Source organism: Manis javanica, chromosome 10 (genome assembly GCF_040802235.1).
Source record: "Manis javanica isolate MJ-LG chromosome 10, MJ_LKY, whole genome shotgun sequence".
Lineage (NCBI taxonomy): Eukaryota > Metazoa > Chordata > Mammalia > Pholidota > Manidae > Manis > Manis javanica.
In genome coordinates, this window is record NC_133165.1 from 42,641,978 (window position 1) to 42,665,526 (window position 23,549).

General features: G+C 36.5%; 1 protein-coding gene across 8 annotated transcripts in view; it reads right to left on the minus strand.

Annotated features, from left to right (window-relative positions):
* The window catches only part of CRCP (CGRP receptor component), a 54,817-nt gene that overhangs the window by 29,979 nt on the left and 1,289 nt on the right, over positions 1–23,549 (minus strand). For 4 of the 8 annotated variants that reach the window (XM_037002910.2, XM_037002909.1, XM_037002908.2 and 1 more), the window contains exons 2-4: positions 16,729–16,765; positions 11,683–11,781; positions 7,856–7,950 (exon numbers count right to left, since the gene is read on the minus strand). In XM_037002910.2, coding sequence (XP_036858805.1) covers positions 7,856–7,950; positions 11,683–11,781; positions 16,729–16,765 — 231 coding nt within the window. Of the gene's footprint in view, positions 1–7,855; positions 7,951–11,682; positions 11,782–16,728; positions 16,766–23,549 lie in introns of those variants that run through there. The other 4 variants (XM_037002911.2, XM_073215236.1, XM_073215234.1 and 1 more) reach the window with 2 other exon arrangements.

A 23,549-nucleotide genomic window follows, 5' to 3' on the forward strand; every position in this document is an offset into this window, starting at 1 on the left:
TGCAGTAATCAAGACAGTGTGGTACCTGGCAAAAGGAGAGACATGTAGATCAATGAAACAGAAAATAGAATGAAGAATAGAAAACAGATTTCTTACAAAACTGCAAAGGCAATTCAATGGAGAAATGGCGCGGGCCATGCTGCTCCTGCTGTTTGACAAGGTCCAGGCACAAGGAGGAATCCTGAAAGCCAAGAAACCTCATAGCTGGCTCCTGCTAATTCCTGTACTTATTTTTGCAGTTATGATGTTGGTGATTGGGGCTCATATATGGGAAATCTTATGTATCAAAGACTGATTCATCTTTAGTAAATAACATAACCCAAAATACTGATCAAAGCAGCAAATCCAGAAATGAAAGCAGTGTTATGGGACCAACTGTTCCAGGCATACTGCCACAAAATAAGTGAGGCAGAACAACCCAGGCCTCTCTTAAAACTAGATGCAGTTTGTTCTTCCTTTTGTAACAATTCGAACATAACTAACCAGGATTTCTTTAGAATATTGGCAGAGAAGGAGTTATGGAAACTTGGGCCATGGAAAAATCCATTCTCCCAAGAAACATATGAAACAGCAAAGTAATAAAAAGAGATTAATAGTCCCACTGCCCAGGGCCCCCCTTATGTTGCTTATAATATTAGAAGACACCTCTGGTATCCCCCTCGAAAAAAGAATTTATGAGCAAAATAGGAAGATTTACATTTATAAATATCCCATATATAAAAGTTTATTGATAAAATATTACTATATTAATGGTAAGATAGTAAGAGCAGGTTTAGCATTATTATATTAAAGATTAAAGAGGACTGCAAGGCCCTGGTGCCTATGGATGCAGGAGGAAGGGTAAAAACATTTAAAATTGTGGAATGAATATTATGAAAGAATAAGGTGTTCCTATTGTATTCATAGGAATGATAAAAAATGTCAAAACTTACGGGTGATAGGAATACCATCCCTAGACTTTAGATGTAAGCCTAAACCCACATGTGTAGGATAGGATTTAATTAATAATATAGCGTTACACTCAATAAGCAAAAGACATATAGCTTGCATTTTATATAACCTGCTTAAACTTTATATAGCCTTAGACATTATAAACCACACCCTGCCACATGCCATTTTCCTGTCTAGCACCTAGCACGAAACCTACATCTCTGGCCAAAAAGGTTAAGGGAAAGTTAAACATTAAATGTTACAAAGAAGCTGTTCAAAGAAATGATAACATCTGAGCCAGAATTATACAAAAACTGAAAGGAAAAAACATTGTACCATCCATGATCAAAGAAAATGTGTAACATCATGTAAACCTTAAAAAGATATAAAAATAAAGACCCTGCCACTTGAGATCAGGAGATGTTTCAACCCTGACTGGGTGTTTCGTTTCCTCATTCATTTCCTCACTCGCCGACGTTGTCCTTTCCTTCGTGACCCACACCTCAGCTGGAGCTGGACTCGGGCAGAGAAAGGATGGTCTTTTCAACAAATGCTATGGAAATAGCCTGAAATCTATACACACACACAAAATGAATCTCAACCCATATCTCACATCATACCCCCCAAATTATAATTTCTAGAAGAAAACATTAGAGAAAGCTTTGTGAGTATGGATATGGCAGAGTTTTTACATACCATATTAAAAGCAGGATGCATAAGAGAAAAAAGAAAAGATAAAAATTTGACTTCATCAAAATTAAAACCTTCTGTCACAAGTGTTGCCGCTTCTGCAGAAAAGTATTGAATGAAAAAACAAACCAAAAGGTAAGGGCTTATACCCAGAATATATAAAGAGCTCTTAAAATTCTGTAATAAAAATAAATAAATATATAAAATAATTGGTGAACTATTTGAACACTTAAAAGAAGTGAAATAAGAACAAGAAAGTGTTCAACATTATTCATTATTAAGGAAATGTAAATTAAAACTACAATGAAATATTACTTCAGGCCAATATGAACAGCTAAAATAAAAAATACTAAAAATACCAAGTACTGGTAAGGATATGGAGTAAGTGGAATGCCCTTACATTACTAGGGTAAATGAAAAATGGTGCACTTAGAAAAGAGTGTGGCAGTTTCTTAGAGAATTAAATATATTTTTACTGTAGGACCCAGCAACTCCTCACCTAGATATTTACCCAAGAGAATGGAAACATGTTTACACAAAAACATCTATAGGATGTTTGCAGTTGCTTTATTCATAACTGCCAAAACTGGAAATACCTCAAATCTCTTTCAACTGGTGAGTGAATAAACAACTTGCAGTACATCCACACAGTGGAACACTATTTGGCAATAAAAAGGAACAAACTACTGATACAGGCAACAATGTCAATTGCATTAAATAAGTGAAAGAACCCACATTCAGAAGGCCACATATACTGTGTGATTCCATTTGTATAACTTTCTGGAAAGGGCAAAACTACAGGAAAAGAAAATAGATCAGTTGCCAGGCACTGGATACAGGGATAAGGATTAATTTACAAGATAGAATAAAGTAATTTCTGGGGATGATAGAACTATTCTGTAATACATGTGAGTAGCTTATATATTAATAACATGATAAATCATTTTAAAAGAAATATTTATATGAGTCCAGCATTGATTCTAAGACTGCTGTTGAAAAAATTCCCTTGCCTAGCTGTTGGAAGACAGCTCTCTTCTTTTTCCCCAGAAGAAAAAGTTCATTCTCAATGTCCAAGTGAAGATATCCAAAGGGTTCACTGAACCTACAATTTGATATACACACTTAACCAGCTTTCTCAGAGAAACAACATGGTATTTTGGTTAAGGTGAAAGAACTCACTACTGGGTTACTGCTTACTATATGCCTGATTTGGGGCATTATGTATCTTATCTGAGCCTGAATTCACTCATCTGTGAAACACTGAGTTGGTCATCAGGATTAAGCGAGGCAGTGTATATGAAACAGTCAAAACCTTAGTTCTGCTACACTTAAATACTATATTCTCTTCTCACCATCCCTTTCCCTCAGATTCTACAGAAATATTTCCTTTGGAAGTTAGTCTATTCTCAGAGATGTTAACCTTAAAAATAAACTGTCAGTTATTTTACCAGCAAAAAGTAGGTTTATCTAGAACAGCAGAGAATTGCAATTTGGGACAAGCAAACTATGGCAAAACCACAGGCAAGTCCTGAGAACAAAGGAGAGGACTTCTCTTTTATGGACAAAGAGGGCGTAGAAGGGCCGTTCTAAGCAAAAAGTCCACTGGAGTAAACTGACAGTCCCACTTGCTGTAGATTCTCATTGGCTGAGTTGTGACAGTCTCTCACTGGCTTGGGTGTTGCTGGGAAGATAAGAGACCTTCCTTCCCTCTGCTGGGAAGTAAAGTAGCTATAGCGGAATGAATTACAAGGTACCCATAAGTGGGGTCTGCAATTGAGAGGAGTGGTTGGCTTGAGAGCACCTCCTGCTGGCCTCCTGACACCATGCTGGTGAGGCTTCCCCTCAGTAATTTTCACAGACCTAACCTCTAATTTCTGAACCATTTGATTATGTGTACCTCTTAAAATGATTTCAGCTACAAGGCCTCAATTACCTCAACTAACAAAAATATCAGCCATGAGGTTGTACCAAGGGAGGCAACAAAGCCATACCACCAGTGAGTATTCAGCTACTGTTCTTTACATTGTAAACACAACCTGCTTCAAGTCTGTTTTACCAGACTAAATGAATGACTTGAATCGACTTCACCTTTAGGTGCTCACACAAAGTCACCTTGCTGTACTAGCCTACCCCACTAAAAGCATTTGGAGAAAAAATGGTAACCCAAAGAGATAACAGATTGACTTACTTGCTTTAGTTGGAATGAAATGATTTCATCATAACAGGCAGAGTAACAGTGCTTTATCATTAGGAGTCAAAAGAGCTAAAAAGGACAAAGTTAAACAAAGGGGATGAATTGAGATATCCCCAACTGCAGTAGAGTCTCCGCAGTAGCAGCTTTCCATTAGGTTGCTGTAAGAATTCAAATTAAATGAGAATGTTAAATGCATGGAACACTAAATGGACTCAATAAATGGAAGTTACTCTCATTGTAAGGAAGAGACATAAAATTTCCCTGCTTCAATTGATGTAATTTGTACTGGCATCCAATAAGGAAGATATGTGAATCTTCCTTTCTTGTAATGTGAATGTAACATTACAAGTGAATCCTCCTAAAAGCTTTTAACATATCAAAGAACAAGAATGACTTTGGGTAACAAGTACATAACCCTCCCTCAAGAATACATGCATATGGTCCTAGGAACACACAACTTTCAAGACTGAATAATGAAGAAATAGAAAATCTGAGCAGACTTGTAACTAATAAGGAGACTGAATCAGTAATCTAAAACCTCACAATAAGAAAAGTCCAGGACCAAACAGTTACACAGGTGAATTCTAGAAAACATTTAAAGAATAATTAACATCAACCCTTCTCAAACTCTTCCAAAATACTGAAGAGGAGGGGACACTTCCTAACTCATTCTATGAGGCCAAGATTGCCCTGACAGCAAAACCAGACAAAAACACTACAAGAAAACTACAATCCAATATCCTCTGAGTATTACTGCAAAATCTTCAACAAAATACTAACATATTAAAGGATTATACCTGATGGCCAAGTGACATTTATTCATGGAATGCAAGGACAGTTCAGCATACAAAAAGCAATGCAATACATCACCTTAACAAAATGAAGGGGAAAAAACCCACATAATCACCTCAATTGATACAGAAAAAGCATGTGGCACAATTCAACACCCTTTCATGACAAAATTAGGAGTAGAAGGGAACTACCTCAGTGTATAAGGACCATACACGAATTCACAGGTAATGTCATACTCAATGGTAAAAGGTTGAAAGCTTTTCCTCTAACATCAGAACAAGACAGGGATATGACTACTTTCACCACTTCTAGTCAACATAGTACTGGAAGTCCTAGCCACAGCAATCAGACAAGAAAAATGCATCCAAACTGGAAAGGAATAAGTGAAATCTATGTTCACAGAAAACATGATTTTACATGTAGAAAAGCCTAAAAGTTCCACAAAAACAGAGTAGACAATTTCATGAAAGTTATAGGATATAAGCAAAAGCCAGGGTGTCTCCATACACTAACAATGAACAATCTGAAAAAGAAATTACGAAAACAATTCCATTTACAATAGCATTGAAAAGAATAAAATATTTAGGAATGAACAAAGAGGCAAAAGACTTGTCTGATGGAAACTATAACATGGTGCTGAAAGAAATTAAAGACAATAAATAGAAAAACATCCCATTTTCATGGACTGGAAAACCTAACATTGTTAAGATGTCAATACTATTTAAAGCAATTCCTATCAAATTCTCAATGGTATTTTTTTCAGAAATAGAAAAATGTATATGGAAATCCCAAGGGACCCTAAATAGCCAAAACAATCTTGAAAAAGAACAAAGTCAGAGGTCTCTTACTTTCTAATTATCAGAACTTAAAACAAAGGTGCAGTAATCAAAACAGTGTAGTACTGGCATAAAGATAGACATATAGACCAATGGAATAGAGAGTCCAGAAATAAACCTTTGCATATGTGACCAAATGACTTTCAACAAGCGTGTCAAGGCCATTAGATATACAAGGACAATTTTTTCAACAAATGGTGCTGGGAAAACTGGACATACGTATGCAAAATAATGTAAGTGGGTCCTTACCTTGTACCACACACAGAACTTAATTCAAAATGGATCCAACACCAAAACATAAAAGATGAAAGTATAAAAACTCTTAGAAGAAAACACAGGAAAAACTTCATGACATTGGATTTGACAGTGATTTCTTGGATATGATACCAAAGGCAAAGGCAACAAAAGATAAAGAGACAAATTGCACTTGTGCATCAAAGAACACTATCAACAGACTACAAAGGCAACCACAGGATTGGAGAAAACATTTGCAAAGTATATATCTGATTAGGGATTGAGTTCCAGAATATATAGAAGACTTCTAAATTTCAACAAGATAAAAAGAATCAATCCAATTAAAAAATGGGCAGAGGACTTAAGACATTTCTCCAAAGGAGATTATATATAAAACAGCCAGTAAATACATGAAAAGATGATTGACATTACCAATCATGGGAAATGCAAAAGAAAACCACAATGAGATAACACCTCACACCTACTAAGGTGGCTATTATAAAACAGCAACAGCAAAAACAGAAAATAACAAGTGTTAATGAGGATGTGGAGAAATTGGAACCCTTGTGGGAATGTAAAACGGTGCAGCCCCTATGGAAAACAGCATGGCGGCAGTTCCTAAAAAAGTTAAAGATAGAATTACCACATGACCAGCAATTTGATATCTGGGTATATACTCAAAAGAACTGAATGCTGGGTCTCAAAGAGGAATCTGTATAGCCAACAGGGGGAAGAAATGTAAGCCACCTAAGTATACACTGACAGATAAATGTATAAACAAAATGCTGTATATACATAAAATGAAATACTATGCACCTTCAAAATGAAGGAAAAGACGCATGCTTCAACATGGATGAAGCTTGGAAGATATTATGTTACATAAAATTAGCCAGTCATAAGAGGGCAAATACTGTATGATTCCCTTGGATGAGGTACTTGCAGTTGTCAAATTCATGAGGCAGAAAGTATATTGGTGGCTACCAGGGTTAGATGGTGGGGAGTATGAGGAGTCATTATTTAATGGGAACAGTGTCAGTTTTGCAAATTGAGGAATGTTCTGTGGATGGATGGAAGTGATGGTTGTATAATAATGTGATGTACCTAATACCACTGAGTTGCACACTTAAATATGGTTAAAATGGTAAAACAAAAAAATAGTATTAAACAGTATTTGGATTTTTTTTTTTTTTTAAACACAAACACTATGTGATTTCAATTACACAAGGTCTCTAAAGTGGTCAAATTCATAGAAACAGATAATGGGATAGTGGTTATCAGCGGCCAGGGTGAGTGGGAAATGGCAAGTTGTTTAATTGGCACAGTTTCAGTTTTCCAAAATTAAAAAGTTCTGGATATTGGTTGCACAACAATGTGAATATATTTAACATCAATGAACTGTACATTTAAAAGTGGTTAAAAAGGTAAATTCTACATTGTATATTTTACCACAATTAAAAATAAAACAAACTCTACATACACAAGACTTTTGTCTTCAGAGTTTATTTGGAAAAGAGAGGCAAGGGGAAAAGTGAACTTTAGTTCACTGGTATTATCAACTGTGTCCCTGAAATAACAGCATTTCCTTCAAAAGAAAACTACTTATTATCCTGAATGAATGACAAAAACCTTTGAGATTTATCAGCTCTAGTATTAATTCTAAAAGACTAGGGGTAGTTTTCTTCTCATATAAACTCTTAATTATTAATGATGTTTTAAATTCCTATAAGCTTAACTTATTCAATCTAAGAAAGTCACCAAGAAAAGTAATCAGGCACTAGAAGAGCAGACAGGGTATTATCAAGCCGTTTCCCATCCCTCCCCCCAAAAAAACCCCCACAAATATCAAATGACTTAACTGATCAATTTTATAAGAAGCACATTCATCTGTGAACACCATTTTCAATAAGTTTGGTCTGAATGCTGGGAAGGGGTTATGGGACAGGTCATAGAACTGGTACTCAAAAAAAAAAAAAAAAAAACCCACTAAGTTCTTCTGTTCCTGGCTCTAGAAGAATCCCTATATCTAAGTCTCAGTTGTCTCCGCCATAATACAATGATCCAACTTTGAAAGAGCACTGTGTATTAATTATAAATCAAAACCTAACTAAATAAAACAGTTGCTAAGCTATCATTTTCATTATGTGTTACTCTTTTCCTACCCAGGGTAATTTTCACTTACTTGGTCAGTTTGTGGCTTTTCACTGCTGTGAGAAATTCTCTGACAATCTCAGGACTCTGGTACTTGCATGATGTTTTTGATATGTATTTTAATGTCTATAAAAAAAAGAAAGAAAAAGCAAGCATAAGAAAAGATCCCTGAGAAAAAGGAAAGGCAATGGCTAAAATTTTGTTTCAAAAATCTTTTATAAAATATATGCTTCAGGAGAGTCAATCTTCATAAACAGAAATTCCTCAAAAAAAAACACAGTAGCTAGAACAAGAAGAATAAATTTTAGAAGAAAGTTCTTCTGATCTTAAAAAAAGAAAAAAACCCAATCTGTTAATTGTGCTTTATTATCATAATTGCATATATTCCAGAAAACATTTTAAAGACAGGGAACCCAAAGAATAAAATAAATAGCCATGAGTCCATACAGAAATATGCTGAGAAAATAGAAATTCCTGACCAGGATTCCCACCTGGCCTTAATCGTGCCCATTGTACATATAAAAGAGCCTGCTCTGCATATTTATGAGAGTGGCTGGATGTTTACCAGGGACAGAGCTGCTAGTTGTTCACAGAGGTAAGGGCCCAAGGGAGGGGCAGAGTGGAAATATCCATTTGGGCCTCTCCTCGGTTCCTGCTACATAACTGGTCCGGTGTCTGCCAGTCACCAGAGAGACCCGACCACAGGGATCCTCTCGGTGCTAGGGGCAGGGAAGAAGAGGGCTAGAAGAGTGGGGAGAGAGCAATGCCAGCACAGGAGCAGAGAGTTTGGAGAGTGGAGAAGGACAGCTGGAGTGGAAGCCAGGAGAGAACAGGGGCTGGCAGAGGAAACCAGTGCAGCCCTCGTACTAGAAGAGGATTAAGTCTGTGCTGGGAAGCAGAAGGGAGGAGCACGGAAGACCTACTGCTGTGAGAATAAATGTGGTATGAACCCCTTTTAAACTGCCCAACTTCTTGCCCTTGTCTTTATTCAGTCTCACCAAATTTATAGGGAACTTGCCCCTCCTGGAGCAACGATATAAATGATTTCTTAAATAAATAAATGGATGAGAAGAAACAACTCTTCCTCCCAAAGAACTCTTACTCCTAAATGTAGACTGAATGAGGGGAAAAAAATCACCATTAGGCAAATGAACCACAGTAATAATTACTGCACAAAAGACCCACCAGTGAATACTAAAATTAATGAATACTAAAATTAATGAACAAAAGCTTAAGAAGTAGGATATTTGCATAGTCTCAAAGCATCTTCCCCAAAATATTTACTTACTGTGATGATTGTAACATATGTCCCCAAATTATTTGGTATCTGTGGCATGTTTTTTCATAAACAACAATAACAGTATTATACCAGCAGAAATAGCACTGCAACTCCTTTTGGGTTTCCGGACCCTAATCCAATGTTTGTCTGTTGGGGAGGAGGAAGGGGTCTTCCCACACATAACACCAAGCAATTCTGGAACACCAGCACGGTGGTTGAGAACTCAATTTGACGCTATCTGCCCAAGGACAGCACCAGATTCCCAGGTCAAGCACTCCATCCTACAAGACTGCCCTCCACCCCCATTCCAGATGCTGGTCACAAGCCCCAAGCAGTTACCTGTGCTTCTGACCTACCTGCTACAGATTGGACGTTCGTTTCCCCTTGGGTTCAATTAATTTGCTAGAGCGGCTCACAGAACTCAGGAAAACACTATGTTTACCAGTTTAATAAAGGACACCACAAAGCATACAAGTTAACAGCCAGATGAAGAGATGCATAGGGCAAAGTCCCAAATAAAGGAGCTTCTATCCTCATGGAGCTAGGGGCTTGGTTCAGTAGCACATGGGAGTGTTCTGATTCCCTAAGCGTGGAAGCTCTCTCCAACAGAGAAGCAGGATTCCAGAGGGTGCCAAGCTCTTTTCAGGAGTTTGTGAGGGCTTCACTGCATAGTCATGATTGATTAAATTATTGGCCATTGGCTGATTTAACCTCTAGCCCCTGTCCTTGGGTGGGGTCCAAAAGTCTCTCTCATTAACAGGACAAGACACCCGTTTTACCTTTAAGACTGCAGTGTTTTCAGGAACTGTGCAAGAAGACCAAATATACATGGGAAACATATATTTGGTTATATGAGTGACCAAATATGTATTTCTTATAACTCATTATATTGCAATATATTCCTTTCTAAGTAACAGAAGATGGAAATGGAAAAACAGTAACTTTACAGTAGAAAAACCAGGCAATTACTACCTTAACCAAGTGATCACAGTAAAGAATCTCTCAAAAGTGCAAAAATCAGGTTGGGCTCAGACTCCTCCATAATAACAAATACTAAACCAAAATAGTACCTACAGAGCCCTGCAGAATAAAAGTAGAACACAAGAACTCCATATTCAGATAAGTTGTCATTCACATTAAGGACACTAGAAATATATTCTCAGGTATAAAACATCTCAAAACATTTAGTAACACAATAATTTTCCTCAAGTCACCATGAATTAAAAGCAGGAACTAAAGGAGTAATAGAGCAGCAATGAGCTTAAACTGACTGTGTAGTTGAGAGTACTTGATTGTGCAGTTAAGAGTACTTGAAATTTGGTTATAAAACTAATTACCACAAAAATTTTTCTTCTTTGAATGAGATGAACTACATAATGTAAAAGAACGTGAATGAAAAAGTGAATGACAGAGTTTTAAACACATGATTAAATGAACAAAATTGGATGGGGAGGAATGGTGACAAAAATGCTAAGTCTCTTATTTTCCTGAAAAGTGATTATGATAACTTAATTCAAGTTTAATAATGTCTTCGAAAAGATAAAGATAATTAAAACCAAGTCCTCCATAGAGACAAAATCAGATTTGAAAGGAAATAGTAAGAAAACATAAAATGACAGATATAAAATTAAAGATCACATTTAACACATATAATGGCTTAAACTTTCTTTTTTAAGGATGAAGCATAAGGTTGGGAGAGAACATGGGAAATATCAACTAGATATTAAGATTATGAATTACTTTTGATTCCTTCTTTATGCTTTTTGGTACATCCTAAGTTTTCTACAATAAAAAGTACCATTTTTTGTGTAATAAAGAATTTGACTTTGCCCAAAGTGAAGGCCTGGCCTTTGCCCTCAGCTTCTAAAAGGTAATCACCAGACTCTGAATGTAATACCTAGTAGGAATATCTTTGTCTGGGTACCTTAGGTCATGCTGAATAGTCTTAACAATGTGACTTAGGGTTAGGGCTTTGAGTCATAAAGTATCCAGTCCACCTGGAGGTTGAAATGAATTTACATAGGCAATCATTCAATCATACCTATGTAATGGAGCCCCAAAAGAAATTCCAGGCACCAAATCTCACCTGAGCTTCCCTGGTTGGCAATATTCAGTGTGTATTATCACACACTGATTTCAGTGTGAAACGTGTTCTTACTCTATATTAGAGGACAACAGAAGCTCTATGTTTGGTATTTCTCCTGGAATCTGCCCCATTTGTTTCTTCTGTTGGCCGACTTTAATCTGTATCCTTTCCCTGGAATAAATCGTAACTGTGAATATAATGGCTTCCACTGAGTTCTATGAGCACTTCTACTGAATTATTGAACCTGAAGGTGGTCTTGGGGATCCCTGACTTGCAACTTGTGTTATAAGTGAGAGCAGTCTTTTGACTACTCCCTCTAACTTTATACTTAGTCAACCTTCACAACTGGCCAAACTCTTCCTACTTTTACAACTGAATTGCAGTAAAATTACTTAAAGTCAGATAGGAGGTGGTCATGATTTGGTGGCCAGTCATCAGCAAATAAACCAACCCCTTGTGATGGTAGTCAGACCCTCCAGAAGCCTAGGCTTACTTCATAGGTGATAGTATTCAAGTTCTGTTGCCCAGAACTGTGTTTATTCTTTCCACTTTCTTTACGCTGCTCTTTCAGATCACTTAGTAACTGGAACACCTAGGAAGAGATATGCAAAATATTTTTATAAATAAATTTAATAAATGTATCTATTCTGAGGTCAATGACTTTGAAGAATAAACAGGAGAGTACCACTTTTCTTCTCACAAACTCTCCCCCTAATGCTTGCATTAGAGCAAATATGAGTCTCAGAAGCATCTGACACTTTAAAAATGCTCTTTTATCTAAGTCAAATCCAAATTCATTACTTAACATTTCAAATGTTTCCTATCAATATATATATACTGTGTCACTATCTCTGATTTCAAAAATAATATTTACTTGAAAGTAGATTTTCCTAAAAAATGATCACCTAAATAGATACAGAAAAAGCATCTGACAAAACTCAACATCCATTTTTGATAAAAATGCTTAATAAAGTGGGTATAGAGGGACTGTACCTCAACATAATAAAAGCCATATATAACAAACCCACACCTAACTCAATGGTAAAAAGTTGAAAGGTTTCCTTTAAGATCAGGAACAAGACATGGATGCCCACTCTCAGCCCTATTCCTCAACATAGTATTAGAAGTCCTAGCCAGAAAATTAGGCAAGAATTAAAAAGCATCTGAAGTGGAAAGGAAGAAGTAAAACTGTCACTATTTATAGATGACATATTATATATTGAAAACCCTGAAGACTCACTCTAATGAAAAACTATTAGAATAAATGAATTCAGTAAAGTTGTAGGATACAAAATCAATACACAGAAATGTATAGCATTTCTATATGCTAATAATGAAATAGCAGACAGAGAAATTAAGAAAACAATACCATTAACAATTTTAAAAACTGCATCAATCCTCATTGCTAATTATCAGGGAAATGCAAATTAAAACCACAGTGAGATATCACCTCACACCAGTTAGGATGGCCAATATCGAAAACATAAGGAACAACAAATGCTGGTGAGGATGCGGAGAAAGGGGAACCCTCCTACACTGCTGGTGGGAATGTAAACTAGTTCAACCATTGTGGAAAGCTATATGGAGGTTCCTCAAAAAACTAAAAATAAAAATACAATTTGACCCAGCCATTCCACTACTAGGAATTTACCCAAAGGAAACAAGATCTCAGATTCAAAGAGATATAAGCACCTCTATGTTTATAGCAGCACTATTTACAATAGCCAAGATATGGAAGCAACCTAAGTATCCATCAGTAGATGAATGGATAAAGAAGGCATGGTACATATACACAGTGGAATACTATTCAGCCATAAAAAGAAAACAAATCCTACCATTTGCAACAACCTGGATGGAGCTAGAGGGTATTATGCTCAGAGAAATAAGCCAGGTGGAGAAAGACATGCACCAAATGATTTCCCTCATTTATGGAGTATAATAACAAAGCAAAACTGAAGGAAAAGAACAGCAGCAGACTCATAGACTCCAAGAAGGGACTAGTGGTTATCAAAGGAGAGGGGAGGGAGAGAGGTGCAGGAGGCTGGGTAGGGAGGGAGGGAGATGGGGACTGAAGGGTATTATGATTGGTACACATGGTGTGTGGGGTTCACAGGGAAGACAGTGTGGCACAGAGAAGACAAGTAGTGACTCTGTGACATATTACTACACTGATGGACAGTGACTTCAATGGGGCATGAGGGGGGAATCTTGATAATACAGGTGAATGTAGTAACCATAATGTTTTTCATGTGAAACCTTCATAAGAGTATAATCAGTGACACCTTAACAAAAAATAAAAATTAAAAGAAAAACTGCATCAAAAAGAATTAAATAACTAGGAATAACTTTAACAAGGAGGTGAAAAACCTGAACACTGAAAACTGTAAGACACTGACGAAAGAAACTGAAGAGAACACAAGTAAGTAGAAAGACATTCTGTGATCATGGACTGAGGGAATTAATATTGTTAAAATGCCCACACTACACAAAGCAATCTACAGATTCAAAGCAAATCTCTATCAAAATTCCAACAGCATTTTTCACAGAACTAGAAAAAATAATCCTCATTTGTATAGAAACACAAAGGACCCTGAATAGCCAAAGCAATCTTGAGAGAGAAGAACAAAGCTAGAGGCATCATGCTCCTTGATTTCAAACTGTATTATAAAGCTATAGTAATCAAAACAGTATGTTATTGGCATAAAAACAGACACATATCAGTGAAACAGAACAGAATGTCTGCCCAGAAGTAAACCCTGAATATATGGCCAGTTAATTTTCAATGAGGAAGCCAAGAATATAGAATGGGAACAGGACAGTTTCTTCAATAAACAGTGCTGGGAAAAACTGGACAGCCACATGCAAAAGAATGAAACTGGACTGCTATCTTACATCATACACAAGAATTAATTTTAAATAGACTAAGGACTTGAATGTAAGACCTGAAACCATAAAACTCCTAGAACAGGCAGTAAGCTCCTTGACATCAGGCTTGGCAATGATTTTTCTGAATTTGACACAAAAGCAAAGGCAACAAAAACAAAAACAAAAACAAACAAGTGGGACTGCTAAGCTAAAAAGCTAACTATCAAACTATCAAACCAATAAGCTGCGGCACAGCTTTTACCATCAACAAAATGGAAAGGCAACCTACTGAATGGAATAATGTATTTGCAAATCATGTATCAAATAAGGGGCTAATATCCAAAATATATAAACAACTCATACAATTCAACACCAAGAAAATAAACGATCTGATTTTAAAATGTCAGAGGATCTTAATAGACATTTTTCCAAAGACACTGAGATGGCCAACAGATACATGAAAAGATGCTCAACATCACTAATCATCAGGGAAATGCCAATCAAAATCACAAAATCAAAACCACCACTTAACACCTGTTAGAATATAAATTATCAAAAAGTTAAGAAATAACGAGTGTTGGTTAGGAGGTGGAGAAAAGGGAAGCCTTGTGCAGTGTAGTTGGAAATGTAGACTGCTGCAGCCATTATAGAGAAGTGTATGGAGGTTCCTCAAAACACTAAAAGTAGAACTATCATATGCATCAGTAATTCCACTTCTGGATATTTTTCTAAACAAAACAAAAACACCAATTCAAAAAGATATATGTGCCATATTCATTGCAGGTGTATTTATTATAGCCAAGATATGGAAACAATTTAAGTGTCAATTGATAGATAAATGGATAAAGAAAAATGTCTATGTATACACACATACACACACACTCATACACACAAAATATCATTCAGCCATAAAAAAGAATGAAATCTTGCTAGGTGAACAACATGGATGGATCTTGAGGGCTTCTTGCCAAGTGAAAAAGTCAGACAGAGATAGACAATATTGTATGATCCCACTTATATGTGGAATCTTAAAAACACACACACACAAGCAAAAAACAAAAACCAAGCTCATAGACACAAGAAATAAACTGGTGGCTGCCGGCGCAGGGGATGAGGGATGGGTAAAATGGGTAAAGGGAATCAAAAGGTACAGACTTACAGTTATAAACTGAACAGATCATGAGAATATAATGTACAACATGGCAACTATAGTTAACAATACTGCAGTGCATATATAAAAGTTGCTAAGAGAGTATATCTTGCAAGTTCTCATCATGAGAAAATTAATTGTGTATCTATATGGTGATGGATGTTAATTAGACTTATTGTGGTGATCATTTCACAAAATATACAAATACTGAACCATTATGTTGTACAGTGAAACTAATACAATGTTCTATGTCAATTACATCTCAAAAATTATTTTTCCTAAAAATTTTTTTAAAAGGATCATCCTCTAATACGAAAATCAAGTAAAAAAATTCATTTCTGGAAAAGAAAAATTATGAGGCAAGTGACAAAATATGGCTTACAAAAAGAAGAAAGGAAAAATGCTATTGAACTTTGTAAGTGGTTCCCACAAGGGAGAAACATGTATCAGTGCTAAGGTGGGGGTCGGGAGGATATCGCTTTCCTGGTTTAGACATAATGCCAGAGGGAAGTACAGGCTCAAAGACCATGACTAGACACAATGTGACCCCTTCCCCTGCCAGTCATTACTTTCAGAAATAGTGGTATGAGATCCAATTAATGCAGTATTTCCCCAATGGATAAAAACACTCAAACACCTACCAGAGTCCAAACTAAACAAGGAGGTTCCTAAAAGCAATGACTTGACCAACAATCATTTCCTTCCTGTTAGGAGAAGCAACCACTAAAGGTGAACCTTTAAGAAGAAAAGAATATGGCTAACTGTATCCTACTGCCTTTTACACATATCACACAATGGAGACTCAAATCTACTGGAAGTCTTCATGAGTTCAGACTCTGGCATATGAAAAACAGAGAGTGAATGTATAAATGGTCCTTTCTACACCTGGAGTTAATTTATCATATGGGTTTGCTAGTACCAAACAAGACCAAGGCAAAACAGAAGGTAGGCAAAAATTAATGTTTTATCTCCTCTCTCACTGACCTCCTCTTTACTCCTGTTCCAGCAACGCAACCTTCAAGTCCCCAAATTCCAAATCTGTTAGTTCTTATGAAATTATTCATAATGGTGAGTCAACTAGGCTCTCACTTTCAAAATGAAGATGTTAACACTTCTGAGACTATTATAAAGATCAAAATGATAAAGTATAAAAACATTTTATAGGTAAAGAGTGGTACTTAGGAAAGCATAAGTATTTTAATGGAAAACTTTTGCAGACAAAGTTTCAAAAGAGAAGCTTCCATCCCACGAAGGCATCCCAAATGAACACCTAACATCTTTGGGACTTGGTGAAGGTTACCTACTGTAAACTAAAGTCTTCCCAGCTTCTCTGAATTACTGTGTATAATTCATCAAACTTAGAATATTCCAAGGTCCACAAGATGGTGCCATCTGTTTTACTTTAAAGTGGAAAATCCAAATGAATATAGTCATTTCTAACCAAAACTAATTCAATAATCTTCAGAAGCAAAGGGCAAACTATCAAGAGAGCAAAATACAATAGTCCATTTAAAAGCAATTTACCTCATAGTTACTGAGCAGTGCAGAATTGGCATCCTTCCTGCAAAATAAAGTAAATTATCATCAGTCTGAGCTTATATCCCTTTGTGGGAATGAAATATCTATAAAAGAATTCCTCTGTCAAGATCCAGGAATTTAGGGACTACAACCTAGAATAGGGAAATGTCCTAAATCCCACTGGCATAGGTGGCAATGAACAATTTGAGAGCAAACTTTCCTTTTTTACAGCCATAGTATATCATACATCCATCACCAGACTGGTGATTAAAATACTGTATTTACCCCTAGCCTTTGTAGGCAAAAGTAAGAGTAGTCAGGCATCTGGAAGAAGTTACAGGAAGGGATGCGAGGTCAAAACCATGGGGGTAGGGAGAGATGTCATTAAAGAGAGTGAGAGGTGGAATTAACTGGAGAAACAAAGTGCTGTCTCATCCCACAGCCATATCCTCTGCCCAGTACCATCTGCCTCCCACCAGCTATTGACATCATGGGCAGCCAAGTCCTCCTGCTGAATCACCAGAAATGGGATCGTTTACACTAATATCACTACTGGGAATTCCAACGATGTCAGGAATCCTGCCAGATATGTACAAAACTCCAAAGGTGTACATCTTTTGTATCAACTCAACAGGCAGAATTCATGTGCCAAGCAGTGGTCAAAAGCCTGGTGCTCCTGTGTACTGGTCAATCAAGGCCAAATGCCATTTTTCTTGTGAATCAAACACAGCAAGGTAACTTTTCAAAATTGTAACTGTTCCATTCTACAATATCATGTCAGAAAGCTTTTACTGTTTTTAATAGTCTGGAGGCAGTATAATATGATAAATAAGAACACAGTTTTGAAATCAGACAAATCTAGGTTCTTATTCCCACTTTGCCACTCACAAGGTATGTGTTTTAGTGAATTAACTCCCCCTAAATAACTCCCATCTAAAACAAAAAATGTAGATAAACTAGTATAAAGCAGTGTAGCTTGGATTCAAAACCCAGCTCCACTGTAGACTAAGCTATGTGAATTTGGGCAAGTTATTTAACCTCTCTGTGCTTAAATGTCCTCATGTATAAAATGGCAATTACTGTACCAACATCACAAGACTTTTTACAGTATTAAACTGAAACATGCTAAGTACCTGGAACACCGTAAGTGCTCACTAAATGCCACCTGTTTTTACTACTACTTGTGCTACTACCACCACCATGACATCTTCCACCCCATAAAGCTGTTATGAGGATTAAATGAAACAACAGATTTAAGTGTAGATAGCTCCTGGTACTTATTAAGATCTCCCTAAATAGGAGCTATTATTTTTTAAAGTTATCATCACACTTAATTCTCATTAAAAACCCTATGATGTAGGACCTATTATATTCCTTCTTTAAAGATGGTGAAACTGAGGCTCAGAGATTTATACACTTGCTTATGTCATACAGTAAGAAGCCTAACTGAAGAGGAAAATAACTATGGAACTGTGAAAAATGAGCCTGGACTGGACAAATGGAAACTGGTAATGCAGAATCCTAAAAATTTAGGAAGGACTAAGGACTTGACAATGTGCAACAAAGACCCACTGTTTGTTCTTAAACCAGGAGTGGGGCTATATGATGAAAACAATGACACAAAATTTCACAGACATGGACCAGAAAGATGGGTAACTTCCTCCAATCAAAAGAAAACAAGCAGGTAGTTAACACATGGGCCTGACCTGGGCCTTAGGTCACCAGCACAGTAATGTCAGCCTTGTAATCAAATCAGCACATGAAGCTTACCAATTGCTACTAGTCACTGAACAAATAGCTGAGATTTCACAAAAGTGCTACTTTGCCCCAATGACCACAACTGCACTCGGGTCACAAAGAACACCATATTTAACAGGAACATAACATAGGAAGGACAATGCATAATTAGTGTACATGATATAGTTCATTTAAAATTGAAAATGATAAATCCCACTACACAACAAGGCTTCCTTACATCTTTACTAGAAATTGAGTTACAATGCCCTGTGCGCTCTAAAATACACTGCAACTATGACATCCCTTCCTGGAACAGACTGGAGAAAAAAGGAAATGCTACTCTTCCTCAAGGCTATCAGATCTATTCCAGATGCCATTGTTACAACTTCATTTCCAAATGACCTCCCCTCCTTTGTCATGCAGAGTATTCCAAACCCGATGAAATTTGCCCTTGGTTTTCCAAGTTATTGTTCCACTGTCCAAGTCAATATTGTTAATGTAAAAATCCAAAGAACATCATCTGCCTCTTCCAGAACCAGTATACAAAGAAGGGAAACTTGTGTGTGTATTTTAATGAACCTGTGTTTTGAAGCCAGGAGAACAAATGGATGTTTGAAAAGTACTGCATCTTGCAGACTCTGGCTGACAGAAGCTGATTTATTCATTGATTCTTTTATTAAGAAGAAGAAAAAATTTTTTACCCAGATAAGTATTAATGGAATACATATCAGTATATGCTAGAATTCCCTTATTTAATAAAATGTCAGTGAGTATAGTATCTACTTTTTATGAAGTCTTAACTGTGTATACTAGGAAAAAAAATTTTAAGGCAGTTTTTATACTGAAAAGATAATTGTAACCACCACTAAGTAGCAGACTGTTGAGAATGGGAAATGGTGAGATTTGACAGACATCAACTTAATCAAGTCATCTAATTTAACAGCACCAATAACGATGATGTTGAGATAGAGCAGGGAAATGGGACAAAGGTAATGCTATTGTAAAATCTACTTAGTCTGCAAAAAAGACCCAGTTTATTCTTTAACTAAATCTATATGCTATTCTCATCTTCCAGCCCCTTACTCAATTAAGTAACTTTGTAACCCGGATGAGAGAGAGACCTCCAGAGAGTAAATGAACCTACATGGGTAAAGAATGCTGAGACCGGATCAACACAGTCTTCTAAATAACCTTATTCTTAAGACAAAACTTCAAAGAAATTATGAATCACCTGTATACAGCATATGCTTTATGCCCCAACCTAAAAGGCCCTACAAAACTCCAAACACTAAACCCTTAAGGGCACCTCCTGTCTGAGGTTGTCCGCACTCTCATCTGAGTGTGTACAATCTTTGCAAATACATTTTCTTGGTGCATAAGTAAGCTTACTGCACTTCATCTCTGAATTCTTTGCCATGTTAAAGACAGGAATTCACTGACCTCCATCTCTGGTGGTAAATGTCTTTGTCACTTTGCTAATTCATTTAGCTTTCTAGTCTTAACACAATCCTATTCTCTCTCCCTGTTTTACTTCAGACCAGGAGGGAAGTGGAAGTTCTCAGAACATAAATTCACTCCATCCAGTGTTCCACTGCTCCCCCAAATCCTGGGGTGGTAGGGATATAATTCCCATGCAGTGCTGATCAAGCAGACACTGGGACCCTGGCTTCAGAAGTTGGCAAGGGATTTGCCCTATGCAGAGCAGGAGTTCCATGAACTTTCCTTTTCTCACTCTGTTCTTCCTTGCTCTCTACTGCCAGCATAGCTGCTGACATTCACTTCTACCCTTGCTTTAATGAATTCTTTCCCAATCAGAGTCAAGAGCCCTCACCTGTCCAGCCAGGTACAGGCTTCACCTACTGCATAGGAAGAGACCTCCCCAGATGCAGATGCCCTGCAACAATGTGATGCACTGAAAAAAACTGACAGAAATCCTGTCAAAAATGTTTAATTTTAATCTAGTCATGAAGATACAATCAGACAAATCCACATGTTGTAAACATACTTCAAAACAACTGGCTTCAATCCTTCCAATATTGATGTCACTTGTCACAATGCCAATATCATAAAAACAGGCTCAAAAGCTGTTCCCAAAGATTAAAGAACCATGACAACTAAGTGCAATGTATGATTCTTGTATGATAGGCTTATTTTAATAATAGTGGTTATACCAGTGATAAATTCCCTGAATGCAACAATGGTATAGCAGTTACATAGGAGAGTACCTTTTTAAGATTGGGAAAGCAAATTATATCTACAACTCTGAAATGGCTCAGTAAAGTGTGTGCATATGTATGTGTGTATGAGTGTGTGTGCAGAGAGAATGTGTGCACATATGAGAGATAAGGCAAATATATCAAAATGTTAACAAATGGTGACTCAAGTAAGGGATATAAAGATACTTCTGGTGCTCTTTTTTCAATTGTTCCATAGGTTTGAAATATTTAGGCTAAAACGTTGGCAAAACTAGAAATACAGAACTAAAAGAATTCCATAAAGTTAAAAAAAATCAGTAAAACTTACAATTGAAGACATAAAATGCAATTTCCTCCAATGCTTTTTAGTTAGTATAGCCCATGAATTGACACATTTGTCAGTTATGTATTTGCAAGCTGTTGATCTCTACTGAGCAGGAATTATCTATTCACTATTATGTAATACATTCATAAGCATTCAGACTTCTAGAAACTTGCCCCACCTACACAAAACTTTATGTTGTCCTGTAGGACTTAGAACAGTACTGATTTTATTTACAAGTGTTTAAAACAAATATTCCAAATGAATTCTAAACATGTTTGAATACTTACACATAAGCAGTACTTAATTTCCTTAAAGTAGTGAATTAGTTGACTGAAGTTCACTTGCTATTTGAAATGTAACCTGTAAAATTCACTTAACTCGCTTGATTTGAGTCAGTTTAACGGATGTAAACAATTACTTTGGAAAACCAATTTTCAATAAGCAGAACAAAATGATCTATTAACAGACTTTCCTTAGAAGTACACACACAAAAAGCCCATGCAAACAGTGGCTATTAATTGCCACACAGTTAACTCTTATGTACTCAGTAACGAATGGAATTGTGCAAATTCTATGTTCAACTGTGTAACTGATTCAATTCATGTTTTGAAAAGCTAAATTCTGCTACAAGAAAACTGGGCAGCCTTCAAAGTCAATGAACAATTTAACTTATAGCACTCTCTTCAGAGGTGACAAACAAGTATCCTCTTTCCAGTCCTGTTACTGAAGTTATAGGACCTATTACTATTAGAACTTCTTTAAACCTCAGTGTTTTCAGCTATAATATACACAAAATTCAGACTCTATCTCAAAAAGATGGTGCAGAAGAAAAATAGAAGAAAATAGAGTCCATTTTTAAATTGCATATATTAAGTTCAAGAATAAAAGTAAAAACAAAGCTTTAGATATATAAATCCCAAGACATTAGACAAAGACAAATAGCAAATGCCTTATATATACAGAAATACTTAATTTTGCTGCATATATATTTATATGTGTATACTGTGTGTATATGTGTGTGTGTGTATATATATAGTATATATGTACTATATACTATAGAATTGAACATAGAATTGAACATAGAATTTGCACAATTCCATTCGTTACTGAGTACATAAGAGTTAACTGTGTGGCAATTAATAGCCACTGTTTGCATGGGCTTTTTGTGTGTGTACTTCTAAGGAAAGTCTGTTAATAGATTATAGTATATATATATATATATACACTTAATTTTACTATGAATATTTTGTATCCTCTCACCTGAGGAAAATAAATTTCCAAACAATGGTCAAAAGTTTTTATTTTTAAATTCTATCATTCAAGCAAATAAAGCATAAATATTCCTTATTTTTAAAGAATTTCTAATGTATGCTTACATGCATTATTCACTCAGTAGGTATTTACTCAGTGACTGAAGAAAATAAATAGTGAAAACATGGGGGAGTTCTCCATTCATGCCTTGTCCCTCCAAGTCCTAGGAATACCTGGTAAGAGGTATCACGTTTGCCCTCTCAGACTCTAGGTTCTGCTCAAGATCCTAAGACCACACTGCCAGAAGTTATATCTCATGTTGGAGGCCAGGCAGAAATTTGAAGTTAAGGCCTCCTTACCTTTCCACTCCAGGGGTCCTAACACGCCCAAACCACATGCCTGTATCAGAAAATCTTATTGTCCCATTAACCGCTAGCTGCAAAATTCTTGATTGGTTTCCATAAGCCAGTGACTCCTTGAGAGAAGTGGACAGGATGCTATAGGAGAAAAAACTCTTGCTTCAAACCGTTTCACTTAGGAATATCAAAAAAATCTATATGCTCAGCAATTAGAAACTTAATTTATATTAATCTTTAATTTAATTAATGAAGTATTGTTATATTCATTCAACAAGTATTTGCTGAATGCGTACTATGTGCCAGATGCAGTGCTAAGCACTAGGTGAACATTCAACCCTGCCTCCATGGAGCTTACACTCCTGAAGTAGAACAGGCACTAAACAAGTAAACATACGTCCTACATCCATTATTACAACTTGTAATTATTAAAGGGAAAAGTAAACCAAGGTGCTACCACAGACTACTTTGGATTGACAGAGGAGGAAAAGCAACATTGTAAAGGGATGCTCAACCTGATATTAAAAGGATAATAAGGGAACAGGAGTGGGTAGGGGAAATATACCAGACAGAAGAAACAGCACTGCAAAGGTCCTGAGATAGTAAAGGACTTGGAAGGTTATAGAAATGACATGAGTGCCAGTGAGAAGTGCATGCGTTTGGGGGATAGGGACCGCAGCAAGATGTAAGACTGGTGAGTAGGTGAGGTTATGCAGGGTCCTGTAGGTCGTAGTAAGGAATGTTGATTTTCTCTAAGAACAACAGAAACCCAATGAAAGGTTTTACACAGGGGATAAGTTGATTTAATTGTTTTAAAGGCAAGAGTGGAAGCCAAAGGCCATTGTTTAATCCAGGCTGGAATGAGAGACCACAAAATTAGCAGTGGAGGTGGTAAAAAGTAATTGCCTTCAAAATATATTCTGAAGGTGGAGATCATAGGACTGGCTGCTAGGCTGGAGTTAG